General features: G+C 51.6%; 2 protein-coding genes across 9 annotated transcripts in view; one reads left to right on the top strand and one right to left on the bottom strand.

The window, feature by feature from the left end:
* SYNRG (synergin gamma) overlaps positions 1 to 7,576 on the top strand; it is a 35,615-nt gene extending 28,039 nt beyond the window's left edge. For 4 of the 7 annotated variants that reach the window (XM_031591473.2, XM_031591472.2, XM_031591471.2 and 1 more), the window contains 5 exons: positions 228 to 324; positions 448 to 596; positions 2,545 to 2,655; positions 3,085 to 3,120; positions 4,257 to 7,576. In XM_031591473.2, the coding sequence (XP_031447333.2) occupies positions 228 to 324; positions 448 to 596; positions 2,545 to 2,655; positions 3,085 to 3,120; positions 4,257 to 4,388 (525 nt within the window). In that variant the 3' untranslated portion in view covers positions 4,389 to 7,576. The other 3 variants (XM_031591475.2, XM_031591470.2, XM_090122729.1) reach the window with 2 other exon arrangements.
* A 2,001-nt stretch (positions 7,577 to 9,577) lies between these two features.
* Positions 9,578 to 20,896, bottom strand: DUSP14 (dual specificity phosphatase 14). Of its 2 annotated transcripts, XM_031591476.2 has the most exons (3): positions 20,738 to 20,896; positions 13,042 to 13,133; positions 9,578 to 11,615 (listed from the first exon to the last, which is right to left on the bottom strand). In XM_031591476.2, exon 3 carries the CDS (start codon positions 11,495 to 11,497, stop codon positions 10,901 to 10,903), a length of 597 nt encoding a protein of 198 aa, XP_031447336.1. In that variant the 5' UTR covers positions 11,498 to 11,615; positions 13,042 to 13,133; positions 20,738 to 20,896; the 3' UTR covers positions 9,578 to 10,900. The 2 variants fall into 2 exon arrangements, with proteins under 2 accessions (XP_031447336.1, XP_031447337.1); XM_031591477.2 differs by lacking the exon at positions 13,042 to 13,133 and having other exon boundaries at positions 20,738 to 20,895.
* Positions 20,897 to 26,411: the final 5,515 nt, after the last annotated feature.

Raw genomic sequence — 26,411 nt, 5'->3', positions numbered from 1 at the left:
AATTCAACTAGATAGTGATGCATGCGTGCACTTAAAACTGCTGTTTTAGTAATGAATTTATTTGAGGGAACACATTAAGTTTTTAAATGTTCGTACTTCTACCCCGATCTGTGTGATGGAGTACAGCAATTACTGAATTTGCCTCATTGTTTTGTTTAACAATTTGTTAGTGACCATCTTGTTTGTAGCAATTAACAGCACCGTTTCATGAAACTCGCTTCCACCAGGTCATAAAGAAAGCAAATGATACCTTGAATGGAATAAGCAGCTCATCCGTTTGCACTGAGGTTATCCAGTCTGCTCAAGGCATGGAATATTTGCTGGGTATGTTTTAATTTACTGCATCTCTTACGCTGAAAGTTCTCTTCTGTATTTTAGTTGTGGTTTCAGGAACCTGTGCTCGCAGTGAACTTGTCTGCATTTCTCCACTGTGTTTTATTCCATCAGGGGTTGTTGAAGTGTACAGAGTAACAAAGAGAGTTGAACTGGGAATCAAAGCAACTGCTGTTTGTAGTGAGAAACTTCAACAGCTATTGAAGGATATAGATAAAGTGTGGAACAACCTCATAAGCTTCATGTCACTTGCTGCTTTAACGGTAAGACCAAAAACAAGCTATGTCTTCACTAGAAGAAATGCTCTGATAAGGAAAAATTAGTACAGTTTTAATGAGCCATTTTATGAAGCCAGAATAGCATGGACTTGACTTGTCTGTATAATATACCTACAGTTCTAATGCTCACAACTCAGGAGCATGCAACATAGCAACACGCATAACAGAGCTGTTTTCTTTTCTCTCTGGATTTGGAAGTGCCTCAGTTTGTTTTGGTTCCCACTGCAGACAAAATAGCTTTCCCTTCTCTGAACAGATCTGCCAGACAAGACCGGGCTGCTCTGAGACAGTCTGGTAGGAGCTTGGGAGCTTTCTGCATAGCTGACCACAAATACTGGAGGCAGATGGGTATTTCTGATGACACTTTGTCAGAATATGGGATTTATTCTTTCAGTATCTTACCACTCAGCAGGTGAAGTTGATAGACGAGGATTCATCTATTTGAAACCTGGCATTGTTGATGGTAACAATCGGAATAGCCCTCTCTTGATTTAAACAAGCAGATAAAAATCTAGTTCTAAAGTGCCTTCCTTGGAAGATGGCAGGGACCACCCCAGGGCTAGGGCCTGGCTGTGTTCTCCGTCTCAGTGCAGCTACGTGTTGAGTGCACTTGGAGCTGAAGCAATGCTTTCTCAAGCAAAGTTATTTGAAGGACTCCTGGGACTCCTGATTCCTACAGTTCTCAGAATCATCATTTTTTGTTTCTCTTCTCCACGTGGAACTGTATGCAGCCATACGTTCCCCTAGCACAGATTCCAAATGGCACAGAAGTGCCAATTAAGTGCTGAGAAGTATTCTAGCTCAGAGGCATCTGCTTGGAAAGGTTAATTTTATCTTTTAAAGGATTTTGTTACAAGGTAATGTTATGCCCAGCCTTGTGGTTTTCATTGCAAATTACAGGATGACCTTGTCATTTGCTTCATTCACATGTTTGGTAAACAAATATTACAGTGCCTTTATTAATTTGATTGATCTACTTAAAGATTAAAGGACTTCAATTATTCTCTAGCCGTTCTGCAGGGAGCGTGATCAGCATTCCAGACCTATGGAGATGAGTACACATGTTTTTGTGTACTTTTTTTCTTTTTTCTTTTTTTCCCAAAGCTTCCTGCATTTCTAGTCATTATTTTTAATTGTGCCTCTGCATTCAAGCAGTGCATTGTTTTATACCATCCATACAGAGAGTTTTCTGTTGCCATTTATCTTGTTGCTGAAATTCAGGTTATAGCCAGAGAAGTTGCTCTATTTCTCCTTTGCAGGCTTCATCTCCTCTGTCCACTGTCTATCTTGAACCTGAACTTGTGTCTGGCGTAAAATACCTGATAACCCTAATTCTTAGGTGCTTTGGTTAATCTTAATATTCCAGCTGTACATTATGCCATAATCTATTTTCAGAAAAACCTTCAGAAAGAATAACAGCTGCCATTTTTGAGCAGGCAGTAGTACAGAACTCAGGACAATAAACACAGATACAGACACCACTTCAAACACTGGTGAAAGCAGTGCTGGCCGCTGCCTTGTTTCCTCACAGCTGCACAAACAGCTGCTGCATACCACTGTTTATCCTCGTCCAGTTCTTAATATGCTGCAGTTGAAATGTAGCAGAGCCGCCCGAGCTCTTTCTTCAGAAGTTTCTTCTCCTTTTGATGTGGGAACACGGAACTGAAGAATTCTTTCCTTTGTAGTCTCGCCCTTTTTCAAGAGCTGGAGTGTTATAAATCAATGTTGATGGAGATTGCATAGCAGGACTGCAAATATCTACGAGCGGCTTTGATTAAATCATGTATCAATTTATGAGGAAATGCACTGTGTCATCTCTTCTGCGTTGCCTGTTGGGATACCACAGCTCTCTCTTGCAACCAGATCGATTATTCTTAATATGAGGTCTGAAAATCATTGAAAATGCCTAAACTTTATTGTCTCATTTCTTCAGCCAGATGAAAACTCACTGGATTTCTCTTCTTGTATGCTGCGCCCAGGGATTAAAAACGCCCAAGACCTTGCCTGTGGAGTGTGCCTCCTAAATGTGGATTCCAGAAGTAAAGTAAGTATAAGCCTTTTTAATTTATAGTTTTAACTTCCATTTAGGCCTGGAACATATTTATGAATTTTAAATTTTAATTTGTAACTGGAAGTGGCAAAGGCAAAATCTGACCCATAAATAGATGGGACTCTCATAGTCAATGGCCTGCATTCACCGGGCTCTGCATGCGACAGAGATGTGGAGAAAGGGCTGATGAGGTCAATGGCTCATCGCTGGGAAGGAACTGGGATACTAAGACTGAAGTGTATATATATTAAAAGTATTTTAATAACTTTTCTTTATGAAATGTATCTCCAAGGATCACCAGGAGGGGACTATTGCAATTAGCAGAGCTGGGAGGGAATCCCAGGATGTGTACAGAGTAATTATGCCAACCAATTAATGTGCATCGGCAGTTTTGCTGACTTTTTGGTTTCAACGTTATTTCAGAAAGAAGAGAAACCTGTGGAAGAGCTTCCTAAAAAAGTATGAACGTGTAAAAAACATTCTTTATAGAATCATTCCTAGTTGAGTGTGAAAGGCTGAACTGCTAGCTGGCCTTCAGCTGTCATTCTCAATTGTACCAATCATGACTCCTTTTCTTCCAGTCATTTTTTTTGTTACTATTAATACTTGATCTGATCAACTAACATGCTCTAGAGCCTGCCTTTTGTCTTGTCTGCATGCTCATACCTTGTGAATAGCTTTCTGGTTTTGTGCTCCTTCTGTTGTGTGGTAGAAAAGTCCCTGCAGTGAGTTCCTGAGTTCATAGTTGCCTGCATGTCTGTAGCAGAAGAGGGGGGAGCTATAGGGGTTTCTGGTACAAATACTGACTTTTGTCTATATGCAGTAGGCAATGGCATTTTTAGAAGTCTGTGCAGGAAATCCAGAATCTGGGAAACATGGTTAGAATATTTTTTAAATAGGTAGTTGTGAAGCACTGGAAATTCTGCTGAAGTAGGAACAGCTGCTAAATGTTCACTTTCTGAACTGGGGAAAAAAATCAGTGTTATATCACAAACAGTTCAGATTTACTTAAAAATAAAAATTCAGTTCCCCTCACATTTAAGCAGTATCACCTAGCAACATACATGGAGAAATCTTAAGCTTGTTTGTGGCTTCATGCACTCCAGTCGTAAAGCAGATTCAATTACCGGAAGAAAGTGGACCAAACTCAGCCTGGAGTATGGTAGGATAACGTTAACATCAGAAGCAGCACCAGCCTCAGTCACAGCAGAGTCTGACCCGGTGAAGGCAGCACAGCAGGGGGCTATTGGCTGGCAGAACTAGCTTTGTGCTGGAAGGTGCGTGGAGCACAGTGAGTTACAGGTGTCAGATGGGACACTACTGATACGTGGTGTAACAGGCGGGTATGCATTAGGTGTGAGGGTGGTAGGTTTTGCCCACCTGCAGACATTTTGCAGACTAAAAGAAAGCATTAGTTTGGCTGCTGTGCTTCTGCAAGTGAAAATGGTTTATTCAGTTCAGAGAAAGAGGGTCCAGGCTCTACCACGATTTGCCATTCTGGGGTGATCACCTGTGTGATGTCCATTTTCCACTCTAGTTTCTGGAGCGTGGAGGAGGTGAGACGGTCACGCTTGTTTCAATTCTTGTTACTCTAGGCCTTCAATTCAGAAACGGATAATTTTAAGCTGGCATATGGAGGGCACCAATACCATGCGAGCTGTGCAAACTTCTGGATCAACTGTGTGGAACCAAAGCCTCCGGGTCTCATTTTGCCAGACCTGCTCTGAAAGTGGTTGTGCTGAAGGTGGAGGATCAGGTGAAATGATAACGCGCAGTGCTTGGATAAATGGTGTGATTGAGTGAGTGGAAAGGATTCTTCGTTTGAAATGCTTCATTTTGGCTTTTGTACAATCATGAATTAAAGCCACTGTCACGTATAGAAGTTCACCATGAAGAATTTTCCTGGAAATGACTGGGGTTTCAGAAATATCTGGGAAGAATTGTCGAGTGGCATAAAATGTGGCATTTCAATCTTTATCAAGATGAATGTGGGCTGGCCTTTGTCAAACAAACAAGCAGTCTGCTAACCAAATGCAGACCTCAGAGAGGACATAGCTTCCAAGGTGAACTGAAGTGTTAGATTGATTTGCATAGAAATGACTACTTAAGTACTTGAAGTACATACTTGCAAACAAATCTTTTCTTAATGTTTTTGGTGTCTGGACCATGATGTTTTTCTTTAAATATTTGCTGCTCTACTATTACATGCACACAGTGCTCAAGTCGTTACTGTCAAGGCAAAATGAATTACTGATATAAGTATTGGCAGAGAGACGTTCTATATTCATGCTTTCACCATTCTGAATTGTAAATTATACCATATTCAAACTCATAAGTGGTTAGTACTGGAGGATAAGAACTTGGAAAAATGGTTAAAAATTTCCCCTTTGTATCCAGGTTCTTTAGTGCAGACATCTGGGTTTGGGAACTTGCAATCTGTGCTGTTCTGCTGCAAATACTAGGTAACATCCTTTCTTGGACTTGTCCTAAACTATGGGTGGGGTTTGTTTTGCCCAGTACTTTGGTGGTTGTGTGGCTGCAGCACTGTTGAAAATTGGACTCCACTGTTGCCATGTGTCTGCTCCTGTATATATTACCTTTTTGTATTTTAACATGTGTTACTTGATGGGATGCCTGCATGTAACGCGTGCATCCTAGTGCTGTCTGTAACAATGTGTTTTCCTGATTCCCAGAATTGGCAGAGCAGGTGGGCTCAGCTCCTGCTGGGGACAGGTGTGATCTCACACTGGAAGCTGTCTCCTCAAGCAGGCTGTCTGCAGAAGCAGTCTGTTGCCAATCTGCTGTTCTGTTGCTTTCAGGAGGAGCACCTACCTAAACAGGAAGAAGTCATAGACTATTGCGAAGTGTTTCCCAGACATCTAAAATACCTGACTCTTTCTTCCAATGCAACACCCAGATAACAGTGCCATCAGCAGCTACTTTTGGAATTTTAAACCCATTGGGAGCTTGGTGGCACTATTTTAAGAGCCTTACCTCTTACAGTTTTGTTCAGTTTGCAGAGAATGCAATGTGGTGTGTATCCATCAGGTACAACTTGCTGCTTAATTCTTTGACTTAAGTTGAAAGTCCCTTTTCTCCAAGGATATGAACAGCTTTTTCAGCTTTGCCTTGCCTCCATTATGAGTAACTGACATTGACCAGTAATTATTTGCTGAAATTGAAATTATAAAGAGGAAAATGTTGTCTCTTTGGTGGAAGAGGTCAGGGAACAGTTCAGGAAAGTGGACATTCGCAAGTCCATGGACCCCAATGGGATGCAGTAGTGAGGGAGCTGACCTTTGTGATTGTGGGGCCCCTTTCTATCATCACTGCTCAATTGTGGCAAATGGGAGAAGTTCCCAAACACTGGAGGAAAGCACACATCCCTCCTGCCTTTAAAAAGAAGGACCTAGGGAACCTCACAGGTCAGTCAGCCTCGCCTCAGTCCCTGCAGGGTGATGGAACAGCTCGTCCTGGAAACCATTTCCAGGTACATGAGGGAGAAGGAAATAACAGGAATAGGCAGTGTGACTTCACAAGGGGAAGTCATGCCTGATGAGCTTCAGTAATGGTATCTGCAGCCTGATGGGGCTGGGGTTGGAGCAGGTGGGCCCTGAGGTCCCTTCAACCCTAACCATTCTGTGGTTCTGTGATTGATTTATTTATTTACTAATTCTTAACTACACTAAACTATTAATTATGCCAAATGAAAGAATCTTGGCTAATAGGAGTGTTAGATGTCTGGCCCCTTATTTACACAAATTAAAATCAACCTTCCTGCTGCCTGAGATTTTGCTGCTCACTTGTGGAACAACAACTTGTGCCTCCAATTGCATGCTCAAGCTCATCAAATGGTGGATTTTTAATCATGTGACAGTGACTGCTTGCCTTCTGCTGCCCAGTAATTATACATTAAAAAAAAAAAAGGCAGTCACTCTTTGCTTGCTGTTTCATTTATTAGGCATGAAATAGTGACAGCACCACAGCTTCTGAGATTGTTTTCCCTCCTAATGAGGGGCTGTATGCATCACCAGGGTAAGTGTTCCCACTGATGCCTGGGGTCTGTGCAGCACAGCACGGCAGCACTCAGTGTGCAGCTGAATGACTGGAGCACTTGGGCATTGCTGCACTCCTTGCTGCGAGCGAGGGGACCTCTCAAGTGATTTGGAGTATCTGGCTGACGCAAAGGCTGTGCTCGTGGAAGTGCTATATTGGGAAAAGGGAGTTTATTGTTAGCATGGGTTTCCATCGCGGTTCCTGAGCACTTAACTGGATAGGTTTATTTGTTTTTAATTAGAGAATGCCGTGAAGGAAACAGGCCACAATGTGAAACTTAAAGCAAGCAATATTTCAAATACCGTATGAGCTATGCTGTCATAAAAATGTGTTTCAGTGATGTTTCTCTCGTAATGTACTTGTTAAGCAGGGAAGTTTCCTCTCTGGAATGGATGGATCTAGTGTGTCTTCTGGCCATAAAAATAAGGGATCTGTGTTAACAGTTGCAGAGGAGCATGGTGAGGTGTGGCACTGCCGTCATTGCTGCCTGCAGAAGGGGAAGCAGCTGGCAGCATTGCTGCGTTTGTGGCCAGCAGAAATGGTTTTTCTGAACGCTTTGACGTCATGGGAACACACCAAATGCTGTTCGTGCAGATACCCTCGGTACAGGCATTGCACAGGAGGATCGCTTCCCTTGCACATCCTGCTCGTTACAATGACTCACTGTTGCATTCAGCTCCCTCAGATACGGCTGCTAGCCAATCTGTATCCAAGGTGATGGTATTTTCTGTGGTGCATTGTAACAGACCGCGTTCCCTGCTTCCTTTGCATACAGGCTGATGGACGTGCTGCCTTCTGCTTTGGCTGTGCTCAATTTTGTAAATGTAACTCCTTTTTCTGGACACTGACTAGGAAAAAAACTGAGAAATGTGGTTTTGTTTTTTCTAATGTCTGTAATTTCTGGAGCTGCCTTGGGAAAGTGATCTTCCTTTGTGTGTATATTTGGAGTTTGAAGAGATTGTTCCCTTGGTTAATTTAATTTATGCATGGTTTTGCCCCATTGTACTCTTCTGCGCTATCTCAGTGTGCTTTGTCTCAGATGAAGTGCTGGAGAGCAAACCAGTGGCTCTGGCCTGTTTGCTTCCTTACTGCCCTGTTTCCTTATTGCCCCATTTCCCTGCCATGCTCTGTGGGATGGGAATGCTCAGCTCTTGGATGTTGATGGTTCTCCATCTCTGGCAGCAGCTTCTCCTTGCCTGGGCATGCTTTGAGCAGCTTCTCCTTGAGCAGCACATGGTGCTATGAGGGGAAGCATGGCCAAGGGTTGGGAAGAAGCTGTGACATCCCATGGAATGCAGTTCCCTTCTCAGCTTCGTGTCGGATTGATTAAATTTGAAACAAAGGCGGCCTTTTCAATAAAAGCTGCTATTGTACAAGCTGCTTCTTCTGGAAGATGTCTTTTTGATTTCTGGGCCTGTATTTAATTCCAGTTCTCAATACTATGAAGAAAAGAGGTCAGAAGAAATCTATTTATATTATCATTCCTTCTTGTTCCCTTTGGGTGAGCATTGTTTGTCTTCTAGAAGTGATTTCACCATTTGCAGTTGGAGCTGTTTCAGTCTGTGCTGTGCCAGAGTCACTGCAGAAATCCCTGCAGGGATCCTTGCAGGGCACAGCTGGGGCCACGTGCTGAATGCTCGTGAATGCAGAATCTCTGTGGCCAACGACTGGAAGGTGTCTCACCTGCAGACAAGGTGTGTGCTCTTCTGGACGATGGGAATCAGGAGGAATGGTGCTTCCCTCATGTCGTGCTGCCCTGCTTCTAGACGGAGTCACATCTTCTGCTTCTGTTGACTTCAAGGTGCACAAAAACCGTTCCGGGGAAAATGAGGCACAGGTAAATATCTTCTCTTGGAATGAGAAACTTCTGTGGAGAGATACCTCTAAGTTGTTGCTACCACTGCACTTCTCTGAAATCTTTCCTGGGCATTCCGGATGAGTTCTCTATTTCATGATGTGCTTTTGTGAGGCGATTGCATTTTTTATTGCTTCATAGTCACTCTGTGCTTTGGTTGTTGAACACTTGGTATTGTCCCCTCCCCCAACATTGAAGCAGTTTATGTGCAAAATACACATATAACTATTCCAAATGGAGAAGTTTTCCCGTCTAGTTTTTTGCAGAAAATATTGTTAAAATAGGCCTGCTCAATTTTTAGATAAAGTTTAATTTTGAAAGACTTTTTTAAAGTATTTTTTCCCTCTAAGTGACATGCTTTCAGGATTTCTCCCAACTAATTCTTAGTCCTATTTTTAATCTGTCCTTCCTTTCTTGCTTGCCACTTCCCTGGTATTTAACTCCAAAGGGAAAAAAAAAAAAAGTAGTATATTTTCAAATGGACAGTCAGCCTGATAGCCTGCTTGTTTGTCACTGCAAACAGTGCCAAGAGACAAAACCGCTGAAACCTGAACTGTTCACAGCGTGTGGCAAATCTCCCTTTTATCTCTGTGGGCTGAAACTTGATTCTTGCTCATCTGAAAAGAATTCCCTCTGGCGCTGCAGGGCTGCTCTGTTGTGCTTGATACGGAAGTGCCCTGAGATCCAGGTGCTCCAGTGCTTGGTGTTTTCCAACTGCAGTTTTGGCTAGGGCACCCCAAGAGAGGTTTGCAGGTGGAATGGCTACAGATGCACACAGGAAACTCTTTTTGGACTTTGGATGCCCTTAAAATATTGAGGAATTTACATCACTAACTGAACCACCTGGCTGTTGTAATGACTGTCAGGAACGGGGGACACCTCGAAACTGCCTGGAACACAGAATTACTTCTCCAAACTTGTGTAAATTGCTGCTCAGGATTATACCACGTTCCCACTGTGACTTCAGATACATTAGCACAGTTCTGAACAGGAAGCCAACACATGTTCTAGTTTACTCTTTATTGATTTTTTTTTACAAGTATAGAATCTCATTTAAATCAGATAGCTATCTCAGCATCCAGCAATCTGCATACTCATCCGTCGGGGATGCAGCAGAGGACAGGAAGGTCTTGCTCCATCTGCGGGGAGGGCAGCGGTGCCCAGGAGGCAGCAGCTGTGCCACAGAGAGGTTTCTCCCACATCTCCAGTTGGAATCTTTCTCATCACGAACAGAATGAGGCAAAGCCTTTTCCGTACCACCATCCCCGTCCCGGAGGTGAAACAGATTGCCTTTTTGTGCAGAACAATTCTAGAATGCAACATAACCTTGAGGACATAATGAAGTGTTTTAGAAATGGGCTAAGGCAGATCACGACCGTATCTAGAGCAAAGTACTCAAGTGGGTGTACCTACTTCCAGTCCACTGGTTGTTTGAACGTTAGGAAATGCAACTCAGCCCTTTAGGAAGGTGGCCACGCACACAGCGTTTCCTAAACATCCCCTTGGCTGTGTGGTGGGGGAAGGGAAGGGTCAACTTCCCGCTGCTGCCTTGAGCCACGTTTTCACAAATTAAGTTTACTTTCTGCCCACAGAACACCACCAGTACTTTTCAGAAGTGTCAGTGTATTCCAGGACTATCGCCCTGGCATGGAATGAGTGAAGAAGGGCTTTGTATTTACTTGATTCCAATCATTCAAATTTTATTTTACTTGTGCCTGACACGGACTGACTTCATTCTTTTTGACTTTTAATACAGATTAAGAGCTGACTAAAGATCTCAAACACTATATACTGAGAGTCACTACAGATGTTAAAGAAAACACCAGCACTAGCAACACAACCCTGTACTGCCTCCTCCCTGCTCCTGGAAGCCATGCTGTTAGAGCTGGACTTCCCTGTCTGGTGCTAGTGCTGCTCCCAAACCACTACAGGATTCTGCAAGGAAGCAAACAAGCTATTAAAGAAAGATCCAGGCTACCGCATCACAAAGCGCACTTTGTTCATTAACTCTGCCAAACGCCTCGTAGGCCTTTCCTCATAGGATACTAATAAACTGACTAAAAAGAGAGGGAGGCTTTATGAAAGGAATAAACTTATAAGATCATCTCATTCTGCTAAATCAGAGGAAAATGGGATGGGGGAATCCCTGTAGAGAGAAATGCTTCGAAGGGAACTGTTGGCCTTGCGGGTTAGTGAGGTGAGAATTAGTTGAGGTTCTGCTGTATGGTAAAGAACCAAAGTTGGCTGTAGAAAGAGAAGGGAACATCTCCAGTCTGGTCGACTTGGAACAGCATGTCCCTTCTGCTGTGCTTCCCATCTGCAGTCACATTAAATTCCCCAGTAAGGCATCAGGGGTCTCCTCTCTCTCTCGTAAACGTCTGGGATGATGCCATATGGTGTCTGTACCATTTTAACCGTTGTCTTCCCAAACAGCTTCCTCTCGTAGTCTATCAGTTGCCTCCAGAAGCCCACGTTAGGGCGTATAACAGGGCGCCTTGATTTGACCCAGTTGTATGCCTCGAAGAGGGACACCTTATGGTACTTCATCAGGTAGGCGATGCACAGGGTGGCTGACCTGCTCACGCCGGCCGCGCAATGCACTAAGGTGGCCCCGTGCTTCCGTGCCACGCTGTTGATCTTGTCGGCAACGCTGTCGAAGTACAAGGAGATGGGGGCGTTGGGCATGTCAGCCAAAGGCACTTTGACATATTCAAACTGGGGCCAATTGAAGTTGGGGATCTCGATGGTTGCGTTGATTATGCAGGTGATCCCTCGGGACAGGAGCAGGTGCCGGTTGGAGGCGACGCTGCCCCGGCTCAGGTACAGCGAGGGGGTGATTTGGGCGATGCCCCCCAGGGCACCTTCAGAAAGCATTCGTGGAGCCATCAGAGTTCTCGGCAAGGAGTTGTGGCTTCTGGAGGTCATGGAGGATCTTGGCACTCACACCTCCATTATGGGAAGGGATCCAGTGGGATCTGCAGCCAAGGGAAGGATGGTCTGGTCCAGCAGGGCAAGGATAGCAAGTGCTTCCTCCACTTAGTCACTGCAAAACACAAGCAACACCACGTGAGCGGGGCACCTGTCCGATGAGCCTGAGTCTGTGCAAGAGAGAAGCAAAACCCAACTCACCCTGCTGTGGCCTGGACAATCTCCTACTGGCAAGCCTCCATGGGGTAAGGTTGCCCTGGGTTTGTACGATGCTTATTACCATGGGGCCCCCAGGCACAGCCTAAACAGATATTAACACAAAAATCTTCTAACCTAATTAGCTCCAATTAGTTGTCAAGGGCTTAGGCAGCCTACCTGTGGGCCTGGACAGTGTTTCATCCAGATTAGTGTGTGGAAGATTAGTTACGCCTTTTTCATGTTCAAAAGCAGTAACTTCACAAGTGGCTGGAATCCAAGGAGAGGGTGAGAAACATCTCACTCAGACTGGATATAGATGCCAGCAATGTACCCTGCCCTCTCCCCAGTGCCACCCTTCTCCTTTTTTAGGTATAAGAAAGTCTCTGCCAAAGCACATAAACATAGGAAAGTTGCTCATTAAAAAAGGCAGTGAGTCACGTCCATCTCGATCAGTAATCGGTTCCCAGTGAGGCTGGGGAAGTGTGGAAAGAGTGACCTGGTTATGTCAAACAGAGAGTAAAATTGAAGCAGAGGTAGGGACAAGGGAGGCTCTTTTCCTGCTGCTTTAATAACTGACTAATGTTTTGGAGAAAGACACGCTCCGCAGAGGCGTGGGTTTGCCTGTGTGAGCCATTTATCCCCGGCCACCTCCGCTGTGGGCCCCAGGAAGGACACGATCTGAGCACTCCTGCTATTTCAAAGGCCAGAGTGGAAAATAAGAGATCTGTTTTTATCTCCCTTACTCCTTTAGGACTTCTCCAAAGCCAGTTTAGAAGCTGCAAGCAAGGGGATGAGCCACAAAGCATTAATACCTTGTAAGTCATGTAAGTCCACCTATGCGGCCTCCAGCTGGAGCCAGGTGTGGGAGAGGCTGAGGTGGGGGCAGAGGCCTCCTGGGCCCCCTTGAAGGGCTGAGACAGTGCCTGCAGTGTCCCCAGGCCCGACGCTGCCACGCAGTGGTCTGTCAGCATCCCAGGCTCTGGAAAGCACTGGCAGGTCTCAGCAGTGGCTGGTAGTGCTGCCAGCAGATTTTTGGCATGGGTTTGCAGTATGGTAACTTAATGAGCATAACACAGTCTCCTCTGTGGCTTGTTCCCTGCTGGCAGCTACTTGAGCAGCTCCTGAAACCGTGGGCCCACAGTGCTGGTGCTGCAGAAGTTCGTGCTCCAACAGGAAGATTTTTGCTGCAGCTGTGAGCACTCAGCTTTCCACTGCAGGCGCCCAGCTTCCCAGCTGGAACAGCAGGGAACATCATGGCGTTTCAAAGGAATTGGGTTCTTAGAGCGGAGGAAATCCCTATTCAAATATCTACTACTGGCAACACAAAGGATTTGGGCACTTACACTCAAGAACAAGCTACTCCCAAGCACCGCCTGGCACCTGGAGGCAGTGGGCTGCTGGAGGTGGGGTATCTCAGAGCACGTCCAACACTGAGCTGGGAAGAGAAGAGAGCATGGATTTGTTAGGCACCAGCTGGGACCAAGACAGGGCACCAGGCAGCATCTCACCCTGAGGATGTTTAGCCACCGAATTAGGTAGCTTTCCAAGGACTGGAAAGGAGGATCAGAGCTTCTCTGCATGGACACAGAGGCTGTAGAAAGGCAAGCTGGTGCTGAGAGCCATAGCATCCTGCTCTTGGGAAGAATAGGACTGAGACAGCACCCCCTTTTAATTCTCCATCTAGACCAGAGATAACACACGTCCTGAGAGTGGAAGGAGTAAAACAGAGTGAGGTGAAATGGGCTGAGAGCAACGAGAGTGGTGCTGGAGGCTGGCAGGCAGCATGCCCGCTGCAGGGCCGGCAGGCAGGGCGGGATGCGGCTCTGGCAACACACAAATCCAAACAGGATTGTAACTCCACGCTGTCCTCCAGGAGGGCTGGGGAGCATTAGTGGGGAGGTGACCTGCAAACACGCTGCAGCTGCAGGGCTGGGCAGGGCTGCTCCAGCGAGGGCTGTGCAGGAGGATCTGGCCTGTTTCATCTAATAAATGCTGAATCCAGGGCCTTTGTTTGCTCAGTCTCAGCTCAGCTTTCACCGCAGGGAGTCAGCCAGCAAAATTGGCTGATCTCTGTTTCCTTGCCCAGCTGACCTGCTGCTGCCTGGGATGAGGAAGCTCAGTGCTGGGACCTGGGCAGCTCCAGGAGCTGCACCGGGGCAAGGATCTGTCTCCTCCTGGCCATCAGGTGCCGAGTTCCTTGCTTTATAGAGACATCCGAGCAGAAACATCCCCCAAGTCCTCATGGTGGCATGAGTGGCAATGTGCAGGAGGGTTGAGGTTCAGGTCACTCTAGGCTATGGACTTGGCAAACAGGAGGGCAGTTGCTATAGGTGAGATCTCCATAGAACATCCTGAGATGGAAGGGTCCCATAAGGATTATCGAGTCCAACTCCTGGCTCCACACAGGGCCAGCAAAAAATCTTCAATGCCAAAGGCAGCAGAGAGGAAATGGGAACCCTTTGGTATGCAACATGAATAGGGACAAGCTGGATTTTCCCAGTGGTGAGAGCTAGGCTTGGTTTTGGCAGCATGACAGCCAGCAGCAGCCCCGTGCAGACCCAGCCCTGCAAGTGTGCTGCGGGGGCTTGGGGTGCTTTGAGAAGGGCTCTGCTGCTTTCCATAAAGTGGTTCCTGCTTGCAAGCAGTGACTTATCTGGCCATTTGCATGCAACGAGCTGGGCTTGCTCTGCAAACTCCACAGCTCAGGGCTGGCAGCAAGCTGCCTGTGCACAGCTCACCCACAACAGAGGCCAAGGACAGATAGACGAGCAGCTTTGTACTAAGGGGACACTGCATGGCCAGGAAGAGAGCAGCAACAGAACTCCAAATGGCCGATACCTGGCAGCACTGCCTCTGTGTGAAGCAGAGCAACTCTGGACCAGAAACAGTTAACGTTTCAGGGAGGATTTCATTACATAAGCAACTGCTCAGGCTGCTGCCATGCTCTGAGCAAACTCAACACAACAGACAGTGCACAGCAGTGAGAGCAGAGGGCTGGGGAGGCAGGAGGATGCAGAGAGCAGCACCTTCCCCAGCATCAGCCAACTGATGTACAGCATGCTGCCTCTGCTGTGTGCCAGATCCATGTCCGTAGTGGTTGTAGTCCTGGGTGAGGACCAGAGTTATCAGCAGGTGTGAGTCGTTACCACCCTTACAGCTGCACCTTCCTAACACTCCTGCCTAGTCCCAGCCAGTTTCTGATTTCACTCCTATGAAACTATTTGCTATTCTTAATATGCCTGATTTACTCTGCTTCATCCCCTCTGTAACCCAAAGCTGTTACTCTTCATGAAATGGTTCCCATCATTGTGCTGGGGCAGAGAGAGAGGAAAAGGCTCTTACCAACTCCTGCTGCATGCCAAAAAAACCAAACCAAAAAACAACTGAGAATGGAACAGAGTGAGCAGTGAGCCCCACGGAGCCAGCGGCTACCCATTCCTACAGCTGAAGGCTGAAGTAAACGACTCCATCCTGGCTGCATGCGAGTGGTCAGCCTGTGCAACCAAACTTCAGGACACAGGCACATGCACAATCACAGAGGTGGCATTGCCCCACATGTCCACACTGTTGGGGTGCTCCTGTGCCATGTACTGAGCTCACCCAGGGTCACTAGTAACACAGTTTTGGGACTGGTGCAGTCCCCCGCCTGCCCCAGGTGGAAGCTGCTGTTTCTCTCCTGTGCCTAACGAGGGGTGGGGGAAGGGACTCATTAATTTTAGCCTGAAGATAAGCCCACCCCTAATGCCTCCAGGTGTGCACCAGCTGTCCTTGGGGGTGGGCTCATAGTGACCTGCTGGTCCTTCCCAGCATTCACTGCAGGAGGGACCTTGCTTCTGCCCACTGTGACGAGCATTTCTCTCCTGATGGCTCCGATACGCTACGTGATCGTGTTCTACTGAGACTGGTGAGTTTGTGTTGGGCACCATGTGTGTTTCTGCTGTTAAGCTGTGTGGTTTATCTGTGCTGGTCCCCTAGGAGAAAGAAGAGACAGGTGCATTGTAGCAGGAGATTGGTGATGTGGCTGCTGGGTGCGTGTCTTTGTGGGGCTGAGTGTGCCCACCAGCTCCTCTCTGGGTAAGGGAGCTTTAAAAGCAATACGATAATGTTTCTGTAATAGTTTGTGTGTTGGGAGGTCTGCTCCCTCAGAAAGGCCACCACTGATAGTGCTTACAGCTCTCTTGTTCCAAGTCATGTAGCAGTTGGTGTTTCCTCCTTTGGCTTTGGTTTCCAGAGACACAGGTTTCCATTAATGAAAACTGAAATTCCCCCGGGAAAGGGGGGGTTTCTGGGTCTTCTGAGAAAGACCTAAAAGCACCTCTGAGAGCTCAGGAGACTGAGGCAGAAACAGGCAGATGTCATGGTTAAATGTGCTGTGGTCTCTGGGATACTGGAGGGCCCTGCTTGTTGGTCTTCCAGTGATGAGTTGGCAGCTCTGAACTTCAAAGTTCTCATTCCGGGGGTGTTGGGTGGCTTTTTCTGTGACTTTTTAGGGGGATTTGGAGGAGTTTCTTTTTTAAGAGTTCTTCTGGCTTGAGAGCAAGGCGCTGCCTTGTTCCTAAGGGGTGTGAGTCAGGACTGCAGTAAGCATTGCGTTACACGTCGGTGCCGTGGTGCTGTACCTAGCAGAGGTGAAAACGCCTTCTGGCTCTCCTCCCCCTGCACTGTGAGCCCTGGGCCTGCAGGCTGGTGCTGAGGGGTGGCCCTGCTCTGGTGCTGCCTTCTGCTCATCCCCACCACAGCCCAAGGGCAGTGTGGCACTGGGGACTGTGAGAATGCACCGAGAGGGGTCTAGTGAGCTCAGGGCATGGGGAGGAGCGGGTGCAGGGAGAGCCTCGCTCCCAACAAAGCAAAGCAGCAGAAGCCCCCAGTTTCTTTCCCAGAGCATCATCTGAGATTTGAAGCAGGTCTGTGGGCTGGGTGTATGAGATATCAGCACTGAGGCTGCTTCTCCCCCTTCCCAGGAGAGGTAAAGTTATTCATTTTAGAGATGACAAACGCCGCAGTAAAGAGAAGAGTCAATATTGCAGGCGCTGAAACGAGTCTGCTCAGGGCCCTCCTAGCTAGGCCAAACAGCAAATTGCTTTGGAAATGGTCTTGGAGAACGGCATTTAAAATAAATTTCAGCAGAGAGCACGAAGTACGGCTGCTCTCAGGGTCACAGCTTGCTCGTGCCAGGTCTGAGGGAGCTCAAGGTGGGCTCGGGGCCAGCGGGCAGCTCTGCCTCTGCAGGCACCACCACAGCAAAACGAGGTGGAATGTGAACTGCAGCCCCTGCCCTGCTGGGGATGTACTCCTGGAGCTGCCACTGGCTGCCGTCAGCCGTTGGTGTGTCCTCATGAGCAGAGAAATGAGCAGTTGGGTTTTGGATTGGGAAACAGCAGGGACATGCAGTGATGTGGGTGTGACGGAGGATGCCTCAGCTGTACTCTGCACCTGTGGCCAAGCCCTGCTCTGATTCCTGCTGGCTGCCTGCATTACCTTCTTAGGCAGGCAGGGATGGAAGCTGTCAGATGCGAACTCAAGATAACAATCTGTCTCCCAGAAGCTGTGAGCAGGCCTGGCTGCCCGCGCAGCACCCAGCACAACCACAGGCCCCACACTCAGAGGCACATGCTGCTGTCAGTGCTGTGTTCAGGCGTGGCTCTCTGCCACACAAGGGATGTGCATGGTTTGGCTGTGAGAGGTCCTGGGCTTATCGCTGCTCAATGGCCCTGCATCCAGCACATCTGGTTGGAGAGAGCGAGGTTTTATCTCCCTGGTGTGGCACTGCTTCCACTCAGTGGGAATCTGGGCTGCTCCCATGACCTGAGCCTCCCCAGGTGCCCCAGCCTCTGTGACACTGCCTGCGAGGTGACAGCTGGTGTCACGGCTCTGCTCCCTTCCTGGGCACTGGAGTGACATGTCCTGCAGAATGTGGATATTCATGAACCCTTGTGTGATGCAGGGCTGTGCCCTGGGGATGAGCTTCCCTTGGCAACTGGTTTTATCCATGAGAAGCAAACTGCTATTTTTTTTTTTCTTTAAAGCAGCACCTTTTATTTTGGAGCTCCTGGTATGCTCCAGCACTCCGTGTGTCTGCTGCTCAAGCCCATAGTGCAGCCACCTGTGTCTTGCTTAAACTCAGGCTGGGTGCATCAAATGCTCTCTAAAAAAAAACAGAATGAAGCCTTGAGGAGGCGTGAGCTGGATCCTATGGCTGTGTGCAGCGTCAGGGCTGTGAGCTGGCTGAGCTCTGGGGGCTGTTCTCAATTCCACGTCTCTCAAAGCAAGAGGGGAGGGAGAGCGTCTGTTCCAAAGCTACGCTGCTTATTTTGGCACCAGCTGATGGCATCTGGGCTGCAGGCAGAGCTCAGAGAAGCTCCCATATCGTGTATGTGTGTGAGACCCTGGCTGCCTGGGCACCTGCATGGAGCAGAGCAGCGGGCAGGCTGTGCCTCCCTTCTCTTAGGGATGTGCCCAGCTGATAAGAGAGATGCTTTCCCTCTCCCATCTGCTGCACAAAAAACAGCTAATCTGATGGCTATGTGATGCTGCTGGGGACTGGGCTGGCATGTTTTGCACCCAGGGCTCAGAGGCTACTGCTGCTGCCAGAGGCTGTTGGCCTCTCATTGCTGGCAGCACCTCTGTGCTCTGCTTCAGCCTAAACCAAAACCCATAAAATTGAAGGCAGCTGTGAATTCACTGCTGTGATTGCTAGAAATTGCATGGCACTTCCATGCCGATGGTCACCCAGACCTCTTTCAGAAGCTGTTCCAAGTAGTGTGCATCTAAGTACAGCCCTCCTTCCCTGAGCGATCTCAGAGCATTGTGCTCTCAGTGTGCCTGTGGTGGGGAACCCCTCCGGGTGGGTGAGCGGGGCCATGGGCATCTCAGGGCCCTGGGGAGGTTCAGTGCAGGGCTGTACCAGTGGAAAGCTGAGCCGGAGGGAAAGCAGTGGAGCGGGGCTGGTGAGCAGCTGCCTGGCCCTGCCAGCCTCCTGCCTGCAGCAGCTGGAAGGAATGAGGTTGCTCTGAGCACATTGATGGGGTTGCTTAGGGTAACAGGAATGGAGGCCAACTGTACTCAATTTGCTGGAAATCAAGTTTACATGCAGCAGTGAATGTTTCCCATGCAAACAGCACAGAGCCAGCACCCCTGGTCTCCGTGTGCTCCCATTGGTATGGGCGGCTGCTCAGCACAAGGCACAGCGAATGCCAATTTTGCTCATGAATAGGAATTCCCAGCTCCAAGGAAACACAGCTGTGCTCAATCCTGGGGGGTGCAATCTTTATGGGGGGGACATGAAGTCCCATCAGTGCTGTGCTGTCTCCAAACACCCTGCTGGAGATGCTGGCACCTGACTGGTGAGCTGTCCTGCAGGAAGCTGCCAGCTGTGGTGGTTTAATTTAACACAAGCTGCCTGAGGGCTGTTGCTGCCTTATTTAAAGAGGGAGAGGAGCTGGGTGGGATGAGCCCAGCAGCAGGAAGGGCCCCTAGTTTCAGGGGCTGTGCTCCAGAGACCTCCAATCCATTTCCAAGCACCAAAGCCCTGGCCAGGTGTTGGTTTGGAGCTGGAACTCAGTTGCATGTATCTAGAGACAGAGGGGGTTGGGAGAAGCTCCCATACCCAATTTAAGGCATGAATGTTGCTTTCTATGGGAAACCAGCCTGGCAGGAGGGAGGACTGCCTGCAACCCCATGGTTTGGGGCAGCAGGAGGGCTGTGTGTGGGGTGCACTGACAGAGCTCTGCCTTGCTCCGATGGGTTTCCTTGCTCCTCACTTCCACCTGGGTCCCAGATGTGATGTTTCTGACTTAAAGCCAGCACTGCCTCTCTTGTATAGAGTTCTGCATTTTGTTCTTCTCTCCCATAATATCCCACGTAGAGGATTTTCCCCCTTTCCCCCATATATTTCTGAATGCTAAAGCAGCCTCGGCTTGCCTCTCCAGTTCTGAGACTTAGTTGGGTTCAGCTGTTTGGTTAAACTGTGCCACTTCCAATGTTGACCAGACCAATGTGGAAGCTGAGCCAGAGCCAGGAGACTCTGGAGCAGGAATGAAATCCCTGAGATTTCGCTTGTTCCCGGAGGAGTGGGACGTGTACGTCCCGGGGGCAGGAAGCACAACCAGCATCGTGCTCCCGCTGGTGCTGAGCAAAATGCTTCCCATCTGCTGTGCTGCTCACAGGGCTGCACTGCCCAGAGTGCTGCTGGTGTGCGCTCCCCAAACAGGGGCTATTGTACCGTTGCTGCCTGGGAGCCGGAGCTGTGCTAAAGGCCAGCACCCAGGCACCGGAGGCAGCAGCGTGCTTGGAAGTGGATGGAGAGGCCCAGGGAGAAGCAATCTGCTCCCTGCCCGAGCCGATGTGGCCTATCGTAAGGGAAAACGATGTTTTGCCATTGCTAACCCCTCCACCGTTCCTGCGGCGCTAGGAATAAACGCTCTCAACATGACATCAAGGTACCCGGCAGTAGACAGAGCCGCGCGGCACGACGCTCGTTTGCCGTCCCGTCGAACAGGTTACGGCCCCGCCGCCGCGAGTCGCGCCGCTGCCGGCGGCCGCCCCGGCAACGATTCGATGCGCGGCGCGGCCCCGTCCCGCCCGGGGTGCCGGGGTCGAGCGCCCGGCGGGTGGGATGCGCTGCCCGGCACCGCCGTCGGGCTTCCCCCGAGGAAGCAGCCCGCCCCGAACTCGGCTGCGGGCGCGCTGAGCCGCCGCGGCTCCGCCGTGCGCTTTGTGCCCCGTCCCGCTCTCCCGTGCCGACCCCGCAGCGGAGGCGGTGGCGGCGGGGACGGCGGCCGCGCGCTGCCCGAACGGACCGCGCCGAGCCCCGCGGCGGCAGGCCGGGCTGCAGGCACCGCGGTGAGCGGCCGTGCGGGGTGCGGGCCGGCACCGCCACCCTTACGGGGGAGCGGGGCGGGCTGCGAGCGGCGCTGCGCCAGCGCGGAGAACCCGGAGTTACCGGAGCCCGCAGCGGGGCCGGCTCCGGAGCGCATCGCGGGGCGCCCCGGCAGAGGCCCGGCTCAACCCCCCCCGGCGCGATCCCGTCCCGCAGCTTACCGCGGTCCTCGGCGGCTCCGCTCGGCTGGCGGCCGTCCCGCGGCGGGCGGCACTTTTATCCGCCGGGCAGCGGCCGGGCTCGGGCTCGGTGCTGCCACCTGATCGCGGCGCTGCCGGGGCCGCCCTCCGCCCGCCCGCCGTGTGCGGTTGCCCGGCTACGGCGGGGCCCGGCCCGCCCGGCGCTGCCCCCGGGCGGAGGCAGCTGGCGCCCGGCCCGCGCTTAAAGGCGCAGCGCCGCCTCGGGGCCGAACCGCCGCCCGGGGGGGCGGGGGGAGCGCGGCGCCGCGCTGGGAACGCGGCCGGGCCCGGCGGGGGCGGTGCGGAGCGACGGGGGAACGAGCGAGGGTCGCCGTGCGGGAGGGCGCGGGGGCTCCGTGGGTCCGTGAGGGCGCTCGGCGGCGCGTGAGGACGCGTCGGGCCCCCCGTGGGGACACGCGCCGAGTGCGCACGGTGCCGTCCCGCTGGGGCTGGGACCGCGGGGACGTGGCGCGGTCCCTGCGGGACGGGACGGGAGCGCGATGGAGCCCCTGCGGGGCGTTGTGCGGGGACGCGCGGATCGTCCCCGTGGGGCGGTGTGGGGACGCGGCCCTGCGGGGAAGAGGACGCTCCAGGGGCGCCGCCGGCTGCCGGGCCCGCCGCCCTCCCGGCGTGGTGGGCTGCCGGGGGCGGCGGGGCCGGGAGCTCAGCGGGGCCTGGCAGGCGGAGGAGGCGGCGGCAGCCTGCGCTTTAACCCCCCGGCTGCCGGAGCGGAGCGGCAGCCTGCGAAGCACCGCCGCCCTGGCCCTGTTCTGCTTCCTGCTGTCATCGTCGTGTGTTTGGACCAAAATAGCAAAAATCCCTACTAGGAAGCTTCCCTTACCTCCAGCCCTCTGGCTTTTATCTCACTTCGGTAGGTTCTGTGACTCAGCAGCCCAGATGGAGCCGTCCCTCACAGCCCTCAGCACCAAATCTGTTTATTGCTCCAGAGGCTGTTTTTCCGAGAGCCTCTCTGCTTTGTGACACCGGTGTTCTCCCTTAAAACGCTGCCTCTCCAGCCTGGGAGCTCAGCACATTCAGTGCGGAGGTGGGCGAGGAACAAAAATAGACAAATAAAAAAAATAAAAAAATAGAAAAGCTCTCAAAAGGCCAAAAAATGAAGATGTGAGGATTTCAGCTCCGTGAGCTGGAGGCTTTGCTTTGCCTCCGTGGTACGTCAGATGTGCTCTGTTCTCCCTCTGCTTGCTGTGAGCAGCAGCTCTGTGGGCTGGGATGGACCCGGGGCGATGCTGAGTGAGGGGCCTGCAGCCAGGTGTGGGGTTGCTCCCCGTGGTGCGGTCCTCCAGAGGGCACGTTGGGTCCTCCGGACTGGGGGCATTGCCTTCGGAGGTGGTTTTGGGGTGGCAGCCACCTGTAGTGCTCCTCCAAGCACCGTGAAGCGCGTTCTTGGGCAGAGCTGGCTGTGTCGTGGCTGCTGGATGGCTTTAGCACAGCCTGCCGCAGCTCCGTGTGCTTTCGGCGTGGGTCGGGGCAGGCAAAGAGGGCACCTTTGGCCCAAGGGCAGAGCGAAGGAAGCAGGTATGGGAATCAAAAGGAGATATCCTCCCCACGCTCAGCCTCTGCACGGGGCTCTTCTCTCGGAAGAGAGATGGAAACAGTTGGATGTGACTCGTGAAGCAGGACTGTGGTGTGAAGGGGCCCCGAGCACAGCTGGGTGCAGCATGGCCGTGCTGGGCTGAGCGCTGTGCGGTGCTGGGCGCGTTCCCAAAGGGTGTGTCCGGCCCTCGGTTCATCAGCTGGTCATTAGGGCTATTAGCTTAATCACTGGGGTGTTTTCCTGCTGTGCCCTGTGATCAGCGGTGGCCACGCGTGCCGGCTGAGGTTTCCGCACCAGACCCAGCGCCGTGCGAGCAGGAATCCGGCCCTGCTGCCAGCCATCCTCCCCAGTTTCCATGGTTACACGGGAGTTTACCCTTCCCTGGAAGGGCGGCAGGGACCCCGCGTGATGCGAGCAGCCCGGGGACGTTGGGCCCTCTGTCATCCACACCAGCCTCCCCACGGCGGGGTGGTTAAAGCACATGGCACAGCATCCTCCTAGCAAATGCGCCCACCGAGCGGCACCTCGGGGTGTGTGAGCTTGTGGTGTGGTTTGAGGGGCTGCTTTCCCCTCTGTGCCCCCCAGTTTGCGAGTGACACCAGCAGGAACGTGCGGGGAGGCAGCAAGAGCTGTCCTGTGGGTAATTGTGGCCGAGGAGCCGTCGGCTGCCTCTCATTAGATGCGAGGTGACAGCGCGGAGCAGAGGGAACCCTGAGCAGGCATTCAGGCCGCTGCTTGTTAATGGGGGAAAACAAGACCTGAGATTGAGGTCACTGCTTATGATTTAAGCGGCCAAATATAGGTCACCAGAGGCCTCTCTAGGGAGGCAGGCGGATGTCAGGGCACAGCAGTGGTTTTGCTCGCTTTCAAGCGACACAGGGAGCAGAGTGTCACGTATCCAACCCACAGGGTGGGTCCTCTGTGTCCTGGCGGGGGGACATCTCTGCTGCCGTGTCCCTGCATCCCGTGGTGGTTGCAGTGCCGCCCTGGCACCGGGCACCTGATTGATCTGAGTGCACGGGGCGCTGTGATTCATGGGGCTGGTGCGTGGAGTGGGAAGAGCTTCCGCAGCCCAGGTGTGTGTGTCTGTGCCAGGGCTGAGTCAGCACGGGGCCAAACTCACACCCTGCATCCCTGCCCGCTCCCAGGGCCAGTTCTCCTTCCCGTGGGTGTTGGTGGGCTCTGTAAGGTCATGGGAAACAGGTCTGTTGTTTGTTGAGTTGATGGGTTGCTCGCTGGATGGGGAAGCAGAGAATGGGAACTGCAGGCTGCGTGCTGGCAAGAAGTGAGGTGCAGGGGCACTGTGGTCTGCTCAGCAGAGGGTGGGATGAGCTCCATCCAGGTGTCTGCCCACTGAGTTGTGGGGCTGTGCAGCCACAGTCTGCCTGCCTCTGGCCCAGCCGGCAGGCGATGCTTTGTGTCCAGAGGCTGTGTGCTGCAACTGGAGGCAAGTGAGGGCTGATGGGCTGACGTGGCCTGGCCCGGCTGCTCAGCCTCCAAAGGTGTGTGTTGCTCTCTTGCACCTCTCCCACTGTGGCTCCATCCCATCTCAGTCTGCACTGCCTCTGGGGCAGCTGTGCCAGGTCACTGCCTCACTGCAGGCACATCCTGCTCAGGGAAAAAAATAAATAAATAAAAGAAGAAATGAGATACAAGCAATTGCACAGAAAGCTCAAGGGATACCAGATTGCTTTCTGTGGTGCAAAAGGTGATCCGTGTTCAGGGCCAGTGGGAATCCTGTGGCACAGCAGGTGTTTCCTAACAGCTCCCAAGTGGTAAAAGTGCAGAACATTGTGCCACCGCTGATGACTGACTCCACATCCACGTTTATTGTGCCTTTTTCCTCCTCCATCCAATGCTTGTTGGGTTCCTGCACTGCTGCACCCAGTGCTGCACTGCTGTGCTGAGCTGTGCTGGGATGTGTGGTGTGGGCTCCGGTCGCACTGCGCGCTTTCTGTGTGCTGGCGGATCCATGCTGTTTTTCCCTGGAAGGTTGCTGAACCTGTTTGTTGGAATAGCAGAGGAAATTGCTATGGGGCATCTCCAAGTGGGTTTTTCTCTTTTTATTTCAAAGAAGCCAGGAGGACAGTTGCAGTTTTCCTTTAACTGTCACTGAAGTGCTGCTGCTCCAGAGCAGTAATGTTTGTGTCCAAAAGGTTTAGGTTTCATGGGCCCCACCTGATGGGAACCTGAGCAGGTGCTAAAGCTGCACTTCTTGTCACTTTGCTATCGGCATCACCCGCTCCGCTGCAGCCTGGCAGCACCGCAGGAGCCCAGTGCTGTGCTGGGGCTGTGCCAGCCCAGGGGAGCCACTCTTTTCAGCCCTGAACTCGTGGCCCTGCATCACCGAGGGGCCGAGCGCATCGCCGCTGTGTGACTGCAGCGCTCAGAGCTGCAATAAGACAGAAGCAGCGATGCTGTTAGTGGCAGGCAGATAACAGCCCCAAAGATCCATCCTGTGCATGCCTCATGTGATGGCCGTTGCAGGAAACCATGAATGTGATGGGATGGAGCAGCTGCAGCCTCTCCCTATCTCCTGAGCTCGGGTGTAATTAACGCTGCAGGTACCCAGATAGGCACATTAGTCCGAACTGGCTGCCTTCCATCCCTCCCCGGCCTTGTTCCGTATTTAATCTTTCATGTATACCTGAGTCTCTAATTAAGCCAACTGCGATCCTTAGCAGTGTGCCCGCAGTGTGCTAACGAGGGCTGGCATTCCTGGAGCGCCACGCGAGCAAGACCCATGTGCAAACAAACCCATGAGCACCCTCTGCTCCTTTGTTTCTGTTTTTATATTGCCCTGCCCTGCAGTAAGGCAGATCTTGAAGTGGGGTCTGGAATGAGACCCGTTAGCAGCAAAGTTCTCACAAACAGTGCATGGGGACTGCATTGTTTTTAAAAAAAACAAACAAACCAGCATCGTGAGCTAGCTTGAGGTGTCTGAAAAGCCTCTTTCTGGGTCTCTATGGGCAGCTGCTGCCTGGGGAGCTGGAGGTCTCAGGGGGGAAAGGCAGTGCTGAGGCTGTGATGCTGCAGCAGTGCTGGTTATAAATAAAGCCCCACACCAGGGCTGTGAATGGGGCTCTGATTCCCTTTGGTTGCTGTGCGGGTCTGGGTGATAGGGAGAGATGCGTGTTGTAAATAGAACACCATATCCATGGCAACGTGAACTTTTCATTATTGTTAATTACTCGAACAGTGCCAGAGCTGCACATGGTGCTTCCCAGTGCTGATAAAGATAGATCCCCATTTCATAGCCCCTCCAATGCCACTGCTGCTGCAGTGAGCTCCTGGAGGCTGGGCTGGGTGGCGTGGAGACATTTTGTGGAGCAGGAGAGGAGCTGGGATGCGAAGGAGGGACTGGCACAGCAGCAGGGCGGCTGGCAGCTCGGGGTGGCTTTTGTCTCCATCTCCCCCTCCCTGGAAGTGGCTGAGCGCAGCAGGGATGGGGATGCGGTTTGGCTGAGCACTGCCTCCTCTCTCAGAATGGCAGAGGAGAGTGCCATTTACTTGTCTGCTCGTTGCGTTATATTGCGTTGGAAGAGATTTGAAAGCTCCTGGGGTGGGAGGTCCCACTCTGTCTCCTGCTGTTGTTTGGTCAGCCCCCAGCTGGTGTTATGAGGATTGGACCCGAAAATCTGCCATCGTGGTGTGACTGCTGCTCACCCGACCACAGGCTGCAGCGTGGGCCGGCCGTGCCATGGAGCTGTGTGTGCCCCCCACGTGGGCAGAGGTTTGTAACCCCGCAGCCTTTTCTCAGCACAGCTCCCTGCCCTCTGTCCTGCAGCACAGGAGTGTTGTGCTGGAGCCTGGAAATGAGAACAGGAGCGAGGAGGTGCTGAGTGTGGCACAGGCTGGGAGCCTGCTTGCGTGGTGCCCTGCAAGAGGAGAAAAACCTGTTGTTTTTCTGCTTTGATGCTGTGTGAGGGAAACTTTCCTGCCCCGTTTCCCGTTGCCTCGCCTCTCCTACTTTCCCTGGGAAAGAAAACTGTTTTCTACTCCCTGCCATCCAAAGGGATGCAGCTCTCCCCTCTCACAGCACCGGAGAGCTGGATGGAGCAGAGGCAGCTTTGTGACCTTTGCAGTCTCACTTGGAGCCCA

Source organism: Phasianus colchicus, chromosome 21 (genome assembly GCF_987193195.1).
Source record: "Phasianus colchicus chromosome 21, bPhaCol1.hap1.1, whole genome shotgun sequence".
In the NCBI taxonomy this organism is placed as follows: domain Eukaryota; kingdom Metazoa; phylum Chordata; class Aves; order Galliformes; family Phasianidae; genus Phasianus; species Phasianus colchicus.
Note: the sequence above shows the minus strand (reverse complement) of the source record. Positions and strands in the feature narration are given on the sequence as shown.